Source organism: Myxocyprinus asiaticus, chromosome 49 (genome assembly GCF_019703515.2).
Source record: "Myxocyprinus asiaticus isolate MX2 ecotype Aquarium Trade chromosome 49, UBuf_Myxa_2, whole genome shotgun sequence".
In the NCBI taxonomy this organism is placed as follows: domain Eukaryota; kingdom Metazoa; phylum Chordata; class Actinopteri; order Cypriniformes; family Catostomidae; genus Myxocyprinus; species Myxocyprinus asiaticus.
This window is the reverse complement of record NC_059392.1, coordinates 15678334-15692990: the sequence shown is the minus strand read 5'-3', so window position 1 is coordinate 15692990 and position 14657 is coordinate 15678334. Positions and strand designations below refer to the sequence as shown.

The window sequence follows — 14657 nt, the reverse complement described above, 5'->3', positions numbered from 1 at the left end:
TGAATAGCCCCAAAGTGACAGTTCAACACATAGATGAAACTTTGTTTTACTTTTTCCTCTCCCTTTGAATTTAAATTTCATTTTAAACATTTAATTTTAAATTAAATTGTTAGGCAGGTTTATACAAACCTTTATAAATCAGTTCACAGATTTATTGTATTACAATAAGATCTTTACATATAAAACGGCATAAAGACAACAGCAATATCTGTGTGTATATACTGTACATAGTCCAATTTATTCATTACATAACTAGACCACATAATCATGATTATGATTACTATAAACAAATCATTTATTTAAAAAAATAATTATTCTCACAAAGACGTTTAAAATGCATATGCATTCTAAAGAGATTGTAATTAATTTCTTCTGTATTGACAAAACTCTCAAATATACAGTATATATTATTGACAGTACAACATTTTTTTTACATTAATATCTACAACATAAGAATGATCTACATACTACATACATGATGTGATTTCAAAAGATTGCAAGACTTTTTCAAGACTTGCAAAATACAGTACAGTATATTTACAGTGAAAGGTAAATGAACAAATTCACACAGATTTTATGCCCGTAGAGCATACAAATTTATCAAAAGCTGAATTATTGAGGTAAAATAAAACTTTAGAAGTGCTTTGATGTTCAGGGACATGGGCTGGTGTGTTGTATTCATGCTCTGATATGTCGCTTGTGGGCAACTCCAGTTGCAATTCGGCTTGTGTAATTTCCGAATTGCACTGGATGTGTTCTCCCTGTCATTTCCTTTTACCTCTCCACTGTCCTATCAATAAAAGTGGCAAAAGAAAAAAAAGAAAAGAAGGACATTGTACCCTGTGATAAAATTCCCAGTCCAACTTAAAGTTGAAGCATCATTTCTGTTGAACTAGTGTCACCAAATGTAATTGCAAAAATAATGACTGATTTCAAACAGGTTTCAGGAATACTCCCCTCGTCTGCTATTGGTCGGCCAAAACAGATAGTTCCACCCCAAACTCACATCATTGGTTTATCCAATGTTCCTATTTTGAGTAGGTTGGGATGCTCAAAAAAACAGAGGGATGTTTTGACAGTGCCACAGTGTTCACACTTTCAGAAAGTCAACTTACGAATGGCTTACTTATAGCTGACTCTGAATATAAAGCTGGGATACAAGTAATTTTGAAGTTTTTTGAGAATTTTGAGAATTTCTGAGCAATGTCACGTCATGTTAATGACATTGGCCACATGGCCTTCATAAAGTCAAAATACTGTCTGGGGGGCTTCAAGACTTCAGAATCTCCTGTGTGGAGACCTTGCTGTCCTCTGTTGGAATCTCTTTGAGGCTGGTGCTGGTATCCCAACCTGAACCTCGCTGAATGTTGGCCTTGGATGACCTCTGTCGTCTGGTTCCATTGCAAACACAACGCATGAGGTTCTTGATGGTGGTCCACATCTCTTCGTCACTGTAAGAGTAGATGATTGGGTTCATGATGGAGTTGAGGACGGCGAGAAGCAGCAGCCAACGTTTGAACTTCAGGACACCGCATCGCTCGCAGTTAAGTCCATCCATGAGCAGAACCACCAGTCCAGGGGTCCAACAGATCACAAACGCTCCTGAAGAAATATATACACAAAGCTGTTTTTAGAACATCTGGGATTCAGTGGTCTCAAGTTATCAAAGCAATATGTCTTATTGCTTTTATAAAATGGCGGCAACAGCAATATGATCACATTAACCAATGACGAATGTGCAACTGACAGTGCCATTATGTCAAATACAATCTCTACACTAACTGAACAAGCTGCATGCCTGAGCCATATGGCTTTTTTAGGGGGAAAACGACGTGTTGAAAAAGCCTTATGATGCATGCATCCACCTTATTTACAACAACTTTATTTATAACAACTTTATTAGTTACACCTGTACACCTGCATATTTATGCGATTGTCTAATCAGCCAATCGTGTGGTACCAGTGAAATGCATAAAATCATGCAGATACGGGTTCAGGAGCTTCAGTAAATGTTCATATCAACCATCAGAATGGGGGGGAAATCTTTGAGTGATTTTGAGCATGGCTAGATTTTTGGTGCCAGACAGTCGGGTTTGTGTATTTCTGTAACTGATGATCTCCTGGGATTTTCACGCACAACAGTCTAAAGTTTACTCAGAATGGTGCCAAAAATAAAAAACATTCAGTGAGCGGCATTTCTGTGGAAGAAAACACCTTGTTGATGAGAAAGTTAAATGGAGAATGGCCAGACTGGTACGAGCTGACAGAAAGGCTATGGTAGCTCAGGTAACCACTCTGTACAATTGTAGTGAGTAGAATAGCATCTCAGAATGCACAACACATCGAACCTTGAGGCAGATGGGCTTCAACAGCAAAACACCATGTCGGGTTCCACTTCTGTCAGCCAAGAACAGAAAGCTGAGGCTGCAGTGGGCACAGGCTCACCAAAACTGGACAGGTAAAGACCGGAAAAACATTGCCTTGTCGTGGTCTTCTACTATTGTAGCCCATTTGCCTCAAGGTTTGACATTTCCTTCATTCTGAGATGCTATTCTATTCACTTCAATTGTACAGAGTGGTTATCTGAGTTACTGTATCTTTTCTGTCAGCTCGAACCAGTCTCGCCATTCTCCGTTTACCTCTCTCATCAACAAGGTGTTTCCTTCCACAGAACTGCCGCTCACAGGACGTTTTTTGTTTTTGGCACCATTCAGAGTAAACTCTAGAGACTGTAGTGTGTGAAAATCCCAGGAGATCAGCAGTTACAGAAATAATCGAATCAACCCGTCTGGCACCAACAATCATGCCACAGTCGAAATCACCGAGATCAAATTTTTACCCCATTCTGATGGTTGATGTGAACATTAACTGAAGCTCCTGACCATATCTGCTTGATTTTATGCATTGCACTGCTGCCACATGATTGGCTGATTAGATAATTGCATGAATTTGTAGGTGTACAGGTGTACCTAAAAAAAAAAGTGGTCAGTGTCTATATACACATATGCATTTTTTTTTTTTTTTTTTTTTTCATTTTAAAGTGTGAATAAAGTGTCCAAATACTTCAACGTGGCCACAATGTATGGTCATAAAATATTGCATATTATGTTAATTATTATTATTGCATTGGTGGAACATTACCAGGTCACTGTACACAGCTTTCAAGAAATGATAAAGAAGAAAGTTAATTGGTTCCCAATCATTCTTTCCCAATGGCAGCAGGTTCCACAATTTGTCAGTCTCATGAAAATATGGCTTTGCTGCACCCCTAAGCATGACATTTATCACATAGCCTGTTATCCTGCTTTAGTAACACGGCCTGTGATTTTTCGTTGTTTTTTTAACCACTTATAGAGAATGCGTTCCTGCCCCAACATGTTCAATAACCTTTTTTTCAAGCCTTGATAGAGTGACTCACAGCAACAAAGCTGCCTTCAGTAGTGCTTACCCATAATTTTTTTAAGTTACTGTGAAATCCTGTCTGCACTGCAAAACAAGCTCAGACACACAGGTCGGATCTCAGGTGTAGAACATGTAGAGGCACATCTTTCAAGTCATGACAACACTCATGCTGACTATAACGAACAATGGCTATGGTTTTTTCAGATGGTGAAATGGTTGTAGAACAACTTCTAACAAAAGAACCTGCCTCCTATAATTTGAAAGTGTATTAAATGTGCATATTTGGCTAAATAAAAGCTCACTAGAGAGGGACATGCAGAGGTTATGACAAAACCTCATCAAATGGGGGTTCCTCTGTGGTTTCTGTTAAGTTCCCCATTTAAGTGAACACTTATACCCTCTAATCGTATTTAAATGCATCTGGAAGAGAAGGGCATGCCATATTTTTTGCAGATGTGAAAAACTGTTCTAAAAGCCTTTTTGTATTTATGCATTTATTACACGGTGTGTTTTCCAAAGCATAATGAACAACAGTGGTGAAAAGGACGTGTACCACAGGGCCACAGAATTTCAAAATGGCCACAACTATTTTAAAAGAAGATTTTGAAAGTTTTTAAATGGTATGAAGGACCCTATAATGGTATCAGTTTTATTACTAGAGATGAAACAACACTCAAGGCATAAAAAATAAAAACATATCACACTTTATATTAGGTGTCTTAAATACTGTGTGCTTACATTAAAGCATTTTATAAAATGTACTTACTGTTTACATATTGTTCTTTGAAACTATAAAGAGATTTGCATTTGCTGCTACTAAGATCAGAGTGAAGGTTAGGGTTTGGGATAGGGTCAGGGTCACTGCAAGACTTAGTAAAAAAAAAGAGAAAAGTACAGAGCCACTTAGAGTACAGGGAAATAATTTATTTTCTGAAATAGTTTTACATTCCTTGCAATAGTTGTGCGTTCTCTCATAAAACGTTTTGCATTCCCTCTTAACAGTTATGTGTTCTCTTACAAAAAGTACTGCTTTCTTTAGAAATTGTTTGTGTTCCCACACAATAAGTTTTGCGTTCCTTCACAATACATTTTGCGTTCTCATGCAATAAGTTTTGCGTTCCCTGGAAATAAGTTATACATACCTTGCAATAAGCTTTACATTCCCTTTCAACAAGTTCTGCGTTCCCTGGGAATAAGTTATATGTTCTGTTGCAATAACTTTTACGTTCCTTTTCAATAAGTTTGCGTTCCCTCACAAGACTGCATTCTCTAACAAAACGTTTTGTATTCTCATGTAATAAGTTTTGCACTTCCTTTCAATACGTTTTGCGTTCCCTCACAATAGTTTTGCGTTCTCTCACAAAAAGTTGTGCATTCTCTAGTAATATTTTGCATTTCCACACAATAAGTTTTGCATTCCCAAATAATAAGTTTGTGTTCCCTCACAGAAGTTTTGTGTCCTCTTTCAAAAAGTTTTGTGTTCCATCACAATAGTTTGCATTTCCTCACAATACATTGTGTGCTCCTACACAATAATTTGCATTCCCTCACATTAAGTTTGTTCACTTGCAATAAGTTTTGCATTCTCACGCAAAAAGTTTTGCATTCCCTGGCAATAAGTTATACGTTCCGTTGCAATAAATTTTACGTTCCCCTTGCAATATTTTTTGTGGTCCCTCACAAGATTGGGTTCTCTCACAAAAAACATTGTGTTCCCACCGCAATAGTTTGCATTCACTCACATTAAGTTTTAAATTCCCTCATAAGTTTTACGTTCTGATGCAATAAGTTTTGCGTTCCTTTGCAATAAATGTTAGGTTTTATTGCAATACGTTTTATGCTCCCTTTCAATAAGGTTTGCCTTCCCTTTCAAGATTGTATTCTCACAGACATGTTTGCATCCCTCGAAATAAGTTTTACATTCCCTCATAATAAGTTTTGCGCTCCCTTGCAATACGTTTTGCGTTCTCTCGCATCAGTTGCATTTCCTCACAATAAGTGTTGCATTCTCATGCAATAAGTTTTGCATTCCCTGGCAATACGTTTTTAGTTCCCTTGCAATAAATTTATGTTCCCTTGCAATAAGGTTTGCCTTCCCTTACAAGACTGCGTTCTCTCACAGGAATGTTTGCATCCTTTGCAATAAGTTTTATATTCTCTCATAATACATTCTGTTTTACCTCGCAATAAGTTTTACATTCCCTCGCAATAGCATGCATTTTTTCACAATAAGTGCTGCATTCTCATGCAAAAATTTTTGCGTTCCCTGGCAATACGTTTTTAATTCCCTCGAAATAGTTTGTTACCTCACAATACATTTTGCGTTCCCTCACAATATTTTGGGTTCCCTCACAATAGATTTATCCTTCCCTAAATACAATTAACCATGGTTTTACTACAGTAACAATATCTTAATAATATTTGTTATAAAACCATAATAATAATTGAGGAGAACCAAAACTATGGTAATATAAATCATAATCATTCTGCCAAAGAACATAGTAAAACCATGGTTAATTTGTGGCACATTTACAATGGTTTTTAAAACAAGAAAAGGTATTGCTTTACTGGCTCGCTCTCCTCATCTATCATTTTTAAAACATAGAATTTCACCCTTTTAAAAAGAGCAGACGTACAACAGACTAATGTAACTTTTACCACCAAACATGCCACAAGACAAAGAAAGAATGCAGCGTGCTGCTGAAACTAAGGCAACTGCTTTAATTTGCATTGCGTTCAAGACATAACTGATGAGTATTGGGCTGTAAATTCCACCTCGGATTTAGAACAGCACTATGCATATTCATTATACAACCTCCTGAGACATTCTGTATATCTTCAAAAACAATTGCCTTAAAACAAATAGAATTTGTCAGGCACATTCAGGTTTTTCACACATGTGAGCAATTGGCTTAAAGGAAGGACACACATCAACATATCCAAGGTCACAGGCCACTCATACTGGTGGTTTGATTCAGATGCCTGGCAGTGTAAAGAGCAACCTTGTGCAAGATAATAATGCAGCCCTGGAGAAAGCCTGCTGGGAAGAGACGACTCCTCCACTTTTGCCCTACCACTTTTGGCAACCCCAAGCAGTAAGTGTTACGTAACTCCCAAAAACTGGTGTAAAACCAACTTTTCTTCCCCACAACTTGCATCTACTGTGTCTAACATCTACCACAATTTCCACGAAAGAAATTCATATGCGTTTGGAACAACATGAGAAAATGATTTCATCCCTTTGAACGGATTTCCAATTGATTGAGGACTGAATTCATTGACTGTTTTCCATCAGTTTTTCACAAATACGTTTGCAGACAAATGTCTGGTTGGCTGGTGCACTTTAAATCAGAGTTTCAAAAATGTTTTTGTCTTATGTATCACAACAGCCATTTCAGTAAGGCTCAGGTATGGCGACTTGATCCCACATGTAATGAAATAAACAAAAAAACAAAAAGGCAATTCTGACTTTATATCTCGCAATTGCATAACTGATATAAACTTGCAATTGCGTGATCTAAAGTCACAATTTTGTGATTTAAACTCGGATTTCTAAGAAAAAGTTAAAATCTTGCAATTGCGACTTTCTTTCTCTTAATGACGAGGTGTAAACTAGTGGTCAACCGTTATGAGTTTTTTAATGGCAGATGGCGATATCCAGAGAGCAGCGTGGCCGATACAATGCCGATATATCACACAATTTAATATAGTATATAACATTAACATAAAATTGCTAAAAAATATATAAACTCTTATTTAGCACTATATTTACTCAAATTTACACAAAACTTTTACTTTGTAAAAAAAAAATTATATTGAATTTTAAATGGCAGATAGCAGTTTCTTCTGATTTCTGTTTAGTCATCAAATTTTAGTAATATATTTGCACATGAAGAAATTTTTAATATATTAGGAAGAAGAAAATAACAGTACACACAGTAGTCCAGCAACCATGGAGGGCATGTCCACGGAAGCAATCGCATTTTCTCAAAAAATACTGAATCAAAAACTGATTGTACATACAGTACACAGTGAATAAGACATTTACTTATAGGACACGCAAAGCACTTTTACTTTGAAGTTGCTCTCGTGCAGATCCAGCTTGAGCAGCAATCTCCTGACAGTTTAAACGGCCTGGATCGCCTGCTTGGATGGTCCTCATGATTTGTGAATCAGAAGAACTTTTGATCCTGATGCTGAAGTTTTGATTCTGGCTGGTAGAATACACGCTTCAGAGGAAGATATTAGATGAGTGCTCAACTGGAAGAAAATTTTCTTGGATTTTCGTGAGATTCGTGAATTAAATCTGTTTAAACGAGATATCTACAAATATAGCAAATTACTGATATTTTGCCTTTTTCTCATTAGACAAGACAAGTTACAGGGAACTGTTGAGGAAAAGATGGAGAATGAAACAGGTGAGCACTTTAACATTATGAGCTCAAACGCATCTGTTACTTTTATTGTAGTAACACGATGGATAACAACAAAACGAACCGTGACTGGTCGTTTACATGTCTCAGTTACTTCACATGCAAGCAGGCGATTATCTGCGCCCTAAAGAAACAAATCGGCCAAACAGGAAAATTTATCGGCTGACGCCGATATTCAGACTTTTTTAAATTATCGGCAGATTTATCAGCCTATGCAATATATCGGTCGACCACTAGTGTAAACTCGCAATTTGGTTATCACGCAACTGCAATAAATAAAGTCGAAATAGAGTGCAACAGTCCAGTTCCGGAAGTAAAAATCCCATTAATTTTTCATAAACTAATTGATTTTCAATGCTTATAAACCTTTAAAGACAGACCTACTATGAGCTCCAAGGTTGTTCATCGATGGTATATGCTTCCATTGAAGCCATCTGTCTGCGTTATTTCAACTTCATTGTTTAGAAATTGTTTTTAATAGCAGAATTCCTCTTGAACAACTACATTACCTATGGTTCAGAATAGAAAGCTTCACCAATCAGAAAACTGCAGCCAACAAATCCCACAAAATAAGCCTGAAAGCAACCGCCAACTCCCATGACACACTCTGAATCATGCTAACAAGTCGATCTCCCTGCACTCTCAAACTACTTATAAATTTGTGTATATCAGAATATTTCACAATAAACGTAAATATCATTGTTTCTATACTTATAATCAACAACTTAAAATCAATAGCGTTATATATTTCCATAGTTTTATATTCTATTACATCATTCGCAATGCTTCGTGGGACTTCGTGCCCTCACGAAAGACGGTGAGTACACAGACTTGTACCTTTGTCTTTCTGTCAGATTTTCAAATACTTTTTTGCCTTAAAACAAAGTCTGTAATGTTGCTATTTACCTCGGAGCTGGGTGATATGGTTCATGCTTTACAACTCTTTAATAGAGAATTTCATGAAAAATCTATGGAAGAAATTAATGGGGAAAAACTTCCGGGCACTGTTGCGCTCTATTGCAAGAAATAAAGTCACAATTGTGAGATATAAAGAATGTAAAACCTCACAACTGTGACTTAATTTCTTGCAATTTCGACTTTATTTCAGGATATAGTTAACAGGATATGAGATCACTTCCCTTCAATCTAAATATTTGCCACATCTGGATTGCGAAGTCACAGAAATATTTACCCACACTGTCCTGCATCGAACATTTTTATGGGTGGGTGGCAAGTTTGGCAAGAAACGCGAGATCTCTGATAGCAGTCTAGGAGTGTTTATCATGTTTAAAAGAATAAGGCGTGGACTTTGGACAGCTCATCTGAGTTCTGGTGGCTTGTGGGAAAACTACAAAACAACATACCCTGTAATTGCTATTGAACTTTGAGTGACTGAGGAGTCACATTTTACACAAAGGTTAACACCTCATACTGACCGATACATTTTACAGTCTGGAATTTGTGTGGGGGATCAGTGTGCTGTTTTTGTACAATCAACACTTTCAATCTTCATACGTCATCATTGAATGTCAAATCGGTTATAATAAAGTGCAATTTTGGTGTCTTTGTTGTTTTGCATGTTCATCTTACATACAAAATAATTTAGCATTTTATGATTTCAGTTAATAGAATTTCCATTAATTTCCTTATTTTGTATTGGGCAAATGCAAGCAATATTTTTTTTATGTATGCTACACTTCCAAAAACAAGTTCAGAACTGTGTTCCTTAATTACTTTATTGTTGTTATATTCTAATAGGAGTGTTCTAGTTTTATCGCGCCATTACTGATAGGCTTACATACTCAATGGAGATGTCTCTGATTGGTCACAATGATCAACCATAGAAAAAGAATGTTGTAAACATAATTTAGTTGAAGCAGGACTAAATCTAAATGGAGTGCTGTAACTGACAATTGTAATTGTAATCTTGATTACTTTTTTGATTGGAACTTACCCAGTACAGTCATCACAGTTTTGATCAGCTTGATCGGCGTCCTTTTGCGATTTATAGATCCAGTGGTGTGCGCCTTCAAGACGGCTGTTTTTCTCATCACATAGATGTATATCCTCAAGTATATGGACACCATAATGAGAAAAAGCACCAAGTTGGACACAGACCAGAAGATCAGATAGCTCCGGCTAAAGATGGGTGCCAGTTTTGAGCACAGGTCCAGACTACAAATACAATTCCAGCCCAAACTAGGCACTGTGCCCATGAATATAGAGATGCCCCACACTAGAGCAATCAGTAGGGTCACCCTACGTTTAGTAAGGTTACTGTGAACTTTCCAGTTCATGACTGAGATGTAGCGCTCGAGGGCGATCACCAGGAGGTTGGTTAATGATGCAGAGAGACTTGTGTCCAGCAAACCCTGCCGAAAGAAGTAGCCTTGCACAGTCAGTTCAGGAGATATTTTCCCTGTGTTGAACATGAGATACACATAAGCGATACCAGCGAGAAAGTCTGAGGCAGCTAGGTTGGCGAGGAGATAGTAGAAAGGGTAGTGAAACCTCCTGTTGGTGATCACTGCTGTGATGACCATGGCATTGGCCATTAAGATGAAGCAACAGCAGATGGATCCAGCACACTGAACCAGGATGAGCTGCGCTTGGTCCCAATTGTTCAAGCTTATGTTTTTGTTTTTGTAGAAAAAGCCCATATGCTGGTCATGGTAGCAACTGTTATACCCAGCCATCTTTAGACAAAACCACTGTCGGGGGAAAGGTGATGAAAATAAGTGTATTGTCTTGGAAAACATAACTTCAAAGATTTCAGTTTGTCTTTTCAAATGAATCACTCAAAAGATAAACCATACCTCAAATAGTTTAGGATACTATACAATGTAAAAGACTTGTCTGAAGAATTGAATAAATTGAGCTGGACTTACAGCCTTCTGATTTATGCTGTAATGGTTTGTGAGTCCTTCAAAGCATTTAAAATGATTAGGAGTGATTATTGGAACAAAACACTGTAACCAACATTTTTTACGGTACATAAGGAAACATTTCACTTGCAAAAAAATTGCTTTAATTTTAAAAACATAGGCTAGATACTAACAAAGTAAATAAAATGGATGATTTCAACCTTTGGCTCTGTTTTATTCTTAATAGATTGTCAAATGGGTAAAACTTAACAATTAACTTGTACAGTACTTGTAAATATTACTTAATGCAATACAGATATCAGATATATGAACATAAAATTTTAGCAGCGTATATGTACATATTCATATTTCACTAGTATTTGGGAAAATATACGTTACAGACATGAAAACGTTCCCTGCCGGAAAATGCATCTTAAGTTGGTAGCTGTGTTTTGGAACATGGTAGGTGGTCCAAGCTGATCCTTAGCTGGTCCTATGCTGGTCATGAGCTAGTCGACCAGCTACCATCTACCAAAAACCAGCTTGACCACCTTTAGCTGGTCTCCCAGCTTGGACCAGCTAGAAACCAGTTGCCATGTTCCAAAACACAGCTACCAGCTTAAGCTGGGTTTTCCATTAGGGGTATGTTCAAGTATGTGACTTTTACATAAGTGAAACCATTTATAAACATATATTTAAAATTGGTGTTTTACATATAATGCCATATATCAGATTTCTGTAACTAGTTAACATAAAATAATGCACACTACTTACAACATTTATTAATCTTGGTTCATGTTAGTTTCTATATATACTAATACATTTTTTTTTTTTTTTTTTTTACGTTAAACGTTGTATGAGTTATCTAAACAACGAACGACAGTATTTTTATAAATTAACATTAAGCCAGATTAATGCTGTAAAACATTATTTTTAGTTCATGATACCTAGTGGATTTACTATTGTTAACAGAAAGAACCTTATTTAACAAAATATACCAAATGTATAAAAACTTAGCCTACAGTTAAATGTTCACAGATTTTTAAAGCACTCTTACCAGAGACAAAGACTCGTCAGGTTCTCAGTCCGCTCTCCATTAGAAATCCGAAGTTTCTATCAAACCTAACGCGACTCTTGGCGAAGTATCTGATGAAGTTTGACCGAGGGAGGGAGGAATAGACTGCAGCTGTGGGTGTGGATTGCGCACTGGCCGCAACTATGCTGCTGGTTACAAGAAAAACGTTCAAGTAATAATGTATTCATTCGCGCAATTACGCAAAATTACACGGAGGGGAAATCCGCATTCTATATTCCAAACAAAATACTAATCTATTTATATATGCGCAATAGTAGTCTAAACTTTCTTTGACATCGGAATACACCCATATAATGCTTGAAGATCTTTCTCTTAACTTTTTTTTAACTACTCATATAATTTATTTTTGCTTATTTTATTTTGGCGCTATTTTTTTTTTTTATGAAATCTGATTCATGCCCTTGTATGAACATATTTATAAAATTATAGTTAATATACAGTATTTGAGCATGTATGCTACATATTCAAATTCCATTATTATTTGGTAACATGCATATGTAAATGGCAATTTTTGTACTATTTTGAATGTTGCCAATATGTACAATGTGAATTTTTTTATATCAGTGAAAATCATACATGAACATACACTCAGTGAGCACTTTATTAGGAACAACTGTAGGCTTACTTAAAATGCACTTATCTAATCAGCCAATCATGTGGCAGCACTGCAATGCATAAAATCATGGGTAAGGAGATCTCAGTGATTTCAACCATAGCATGACTGTTGGGGCCAGATGGGCTGGGTTATGTATATCTATAACTGCTGATCTACTGGGATTTGCATGCGCAACAGTCTCTAGACTTTACTCAGAATGGTTTCAAAAACAGGAAACATCCAGTGAGCATTAGTTATGCGGACGGAAACGCCTTGTTGACAAGAGAGGTCAACGGAGAATGGCCACTCTGATTCGAGCTGACAGAAAGGCTTTGGTAACTCGGATAACCACTCTGTACAAATACTCTGTAGAATAGCATCTCTGAATGCACAACACGTCAAACCTTGAGGCGGATGGGCTACAACAGTAGAAGACCACATCGGGAACTTTATTAGGACTATAGTGTTCCTAATAAAGTGCTAAGTGAGTGTATATTTCATAAATGTTTTAGCACATATTACCATATATCAGATTTCTGAATGCGTTACTCCTTGATGTGCATTGTATTTGCTCATTGTGATTGTGTATGAACATGGAAAATCTTTCATATTCTCCCACAGGGCCGATATTAGAGTGCAACAGTCTGGTTCCAGAAGTAAAAATCCCATTAATTTCTTCCATAAACAAATTCATTTTCAATGTAAACTTATAAACCTTTAAAGACAGACCTAGCATGAGCTCTGAGGTTGTTCATCAGTGGTATATGCTTCCGTTGAAGCCATCCATCTGTTATGTCAACTTCATTGTTTAAAAATCGTCTTTAATAGCGAAATTCCTGTTGAACTATTTTTACCCATGGTACAGCACAGACTTCACCAGAGAACCACGGACAACAAATCCCATGAAATAAGCCTGAAAGTGACTGCCCACTCCCAAGAAGCACTCTGAATGACAAACAAGTTGATCACCCTGCACTCTCAATCTACTTTTGTGTATATCGATGTATTTCACAATAAACAAACTATATTGTTTCTATACTAATAATCAACAACCTGAAACATAGTTTATATTCGATTATGTCATTCGCAATGCTTTGTGGGATTGTAGTCCATGCCCTCATGAAAGACTATAAGTACACGGACTTGTACCTTTGTCTTTTTGTTGGATTTTCAAATCATTTTTTGCCTTAAAGTCTGCAATGTTGCGATTCACCTCGAAGCTGGTTGGTTTGGTTCATGCTTTACCACTCTTTAATAGAGTATTTTATGAAAAGTCTATGGAAGAAATTAATGAGGAAAATACTTCCGGAACCCAGACGGGTGAAAAAGTGGGCAGGAACTGTTGCGCTCTATAGGATCTAGGGGGCAATGCCCTCCCAAGACCCCCCACCACCACATTACGTTCTCTTATATAAGATGTTAAATACAAGGAATTAATTATGAACCAGGTAAATTACAGAACTTGTGTCTGGATTTGCGCCTGGGTGTGATTTCACTTCTTATAGAAAGAAGTGAAGCCATGGTCATAGAAACCAACTTCACAAGAATTAGTTTTTTGTCTTTAGATGGTTAAGAAAGTTTCTTCTGCAAAACTCAATGTTTTTAACAATGTGTTACCAGGTTTCTAGAAAGCACTTTATCAAAACATTGGATATTCACAATTAACTACAGTCTTGACCATCACAAAATAGGTATTGTTTGAAAGCTTAGAAGATTAACTTTTACAATGCATGTAGGCATTATGACCTATGCTGAACAGGTGCTTTGAAATTTGCAGACAAATAAGAAGTGTTCTGTTTTGATCATTTGTGAAAAAGTTTGCACTACATATTGTAATCGGTAAAAACATCAAACTCATCAGATAGCCGTGTCATATGTTGTTGGAAAGTTCTCAAAGAGTAGAATACAACCTGCCTATTTGTTTTACTCACAGACATAAATATAGCGAGAAATATCTAAGCATGTCTTTAACATTTATGTTGGTGTTGCTTATGTGCTGCGTTTTCGCTTATAACTTAAAAAAAAAAAAAAAAAAAAAAAAAAAGAACATAAAATAATCACATACCATTACTTAGAGGCAATTAGCTTTCAAATGAGCCCACGCAGAAGGTAATCAGATGCATACTGTGGATCATTAGATAATCCACACGAAGCACAATATTACATATGGCAACCAGGAGATGGCGCCAAGTACATGAAACAGACTCGATGCAGATTCATCGAGTCAAATGGCACTCATTCTGTGAAATCTCATTAATAAAATCATG

General features: G+C 36.6%; 1 protein-coding gene across 1 annotated transcript; it reads right to left on the bottom strand.

Annotated features, from left to right (window-relative positions):
• Positions 1-219: 219 nt before the first annotated feature.
• On the bottom strand, positions 220-11910 carry LOC127438275 (lysophosphatidic acid receptor 3-like). Its single transcript, XM_051693756.1, has 3 exons — positions 11757-11910; positions 9790-10546; positions 220-1602 (listed from the first exon to the last, which is right to left on the bottom strand). The coding sequence occupies exons 2-3, from the start codon at positions 10529-10531 to the stop codon at positions 1271-1273; spliced, it is 1074 nt and encodes a 357-aa protein (XP_051549716.1). The 5' UTR covers positions 10532-10546; positions 11757-11910; the 3' UTR covers positions 220-1270.
• Positions 11911-14657: the final 2747 nt, after the last annotated feature.

Coding starts and splice junctions, on each gene's coding strand:
- LOC127438275 (XM_051693756.1), bottom strand. CDS start 10,531: ATGGCTGGGTATAACAGTTGCTACCATGACCAGCATATGGGCTTTTTC. Junction 1,603..9,789: donor AACTGTGATGACTGTACTGG/GTAAGTTCCAAT, acceptor ATATTTCTTCAG/GAGCGTTTGTGATCTGTTGG.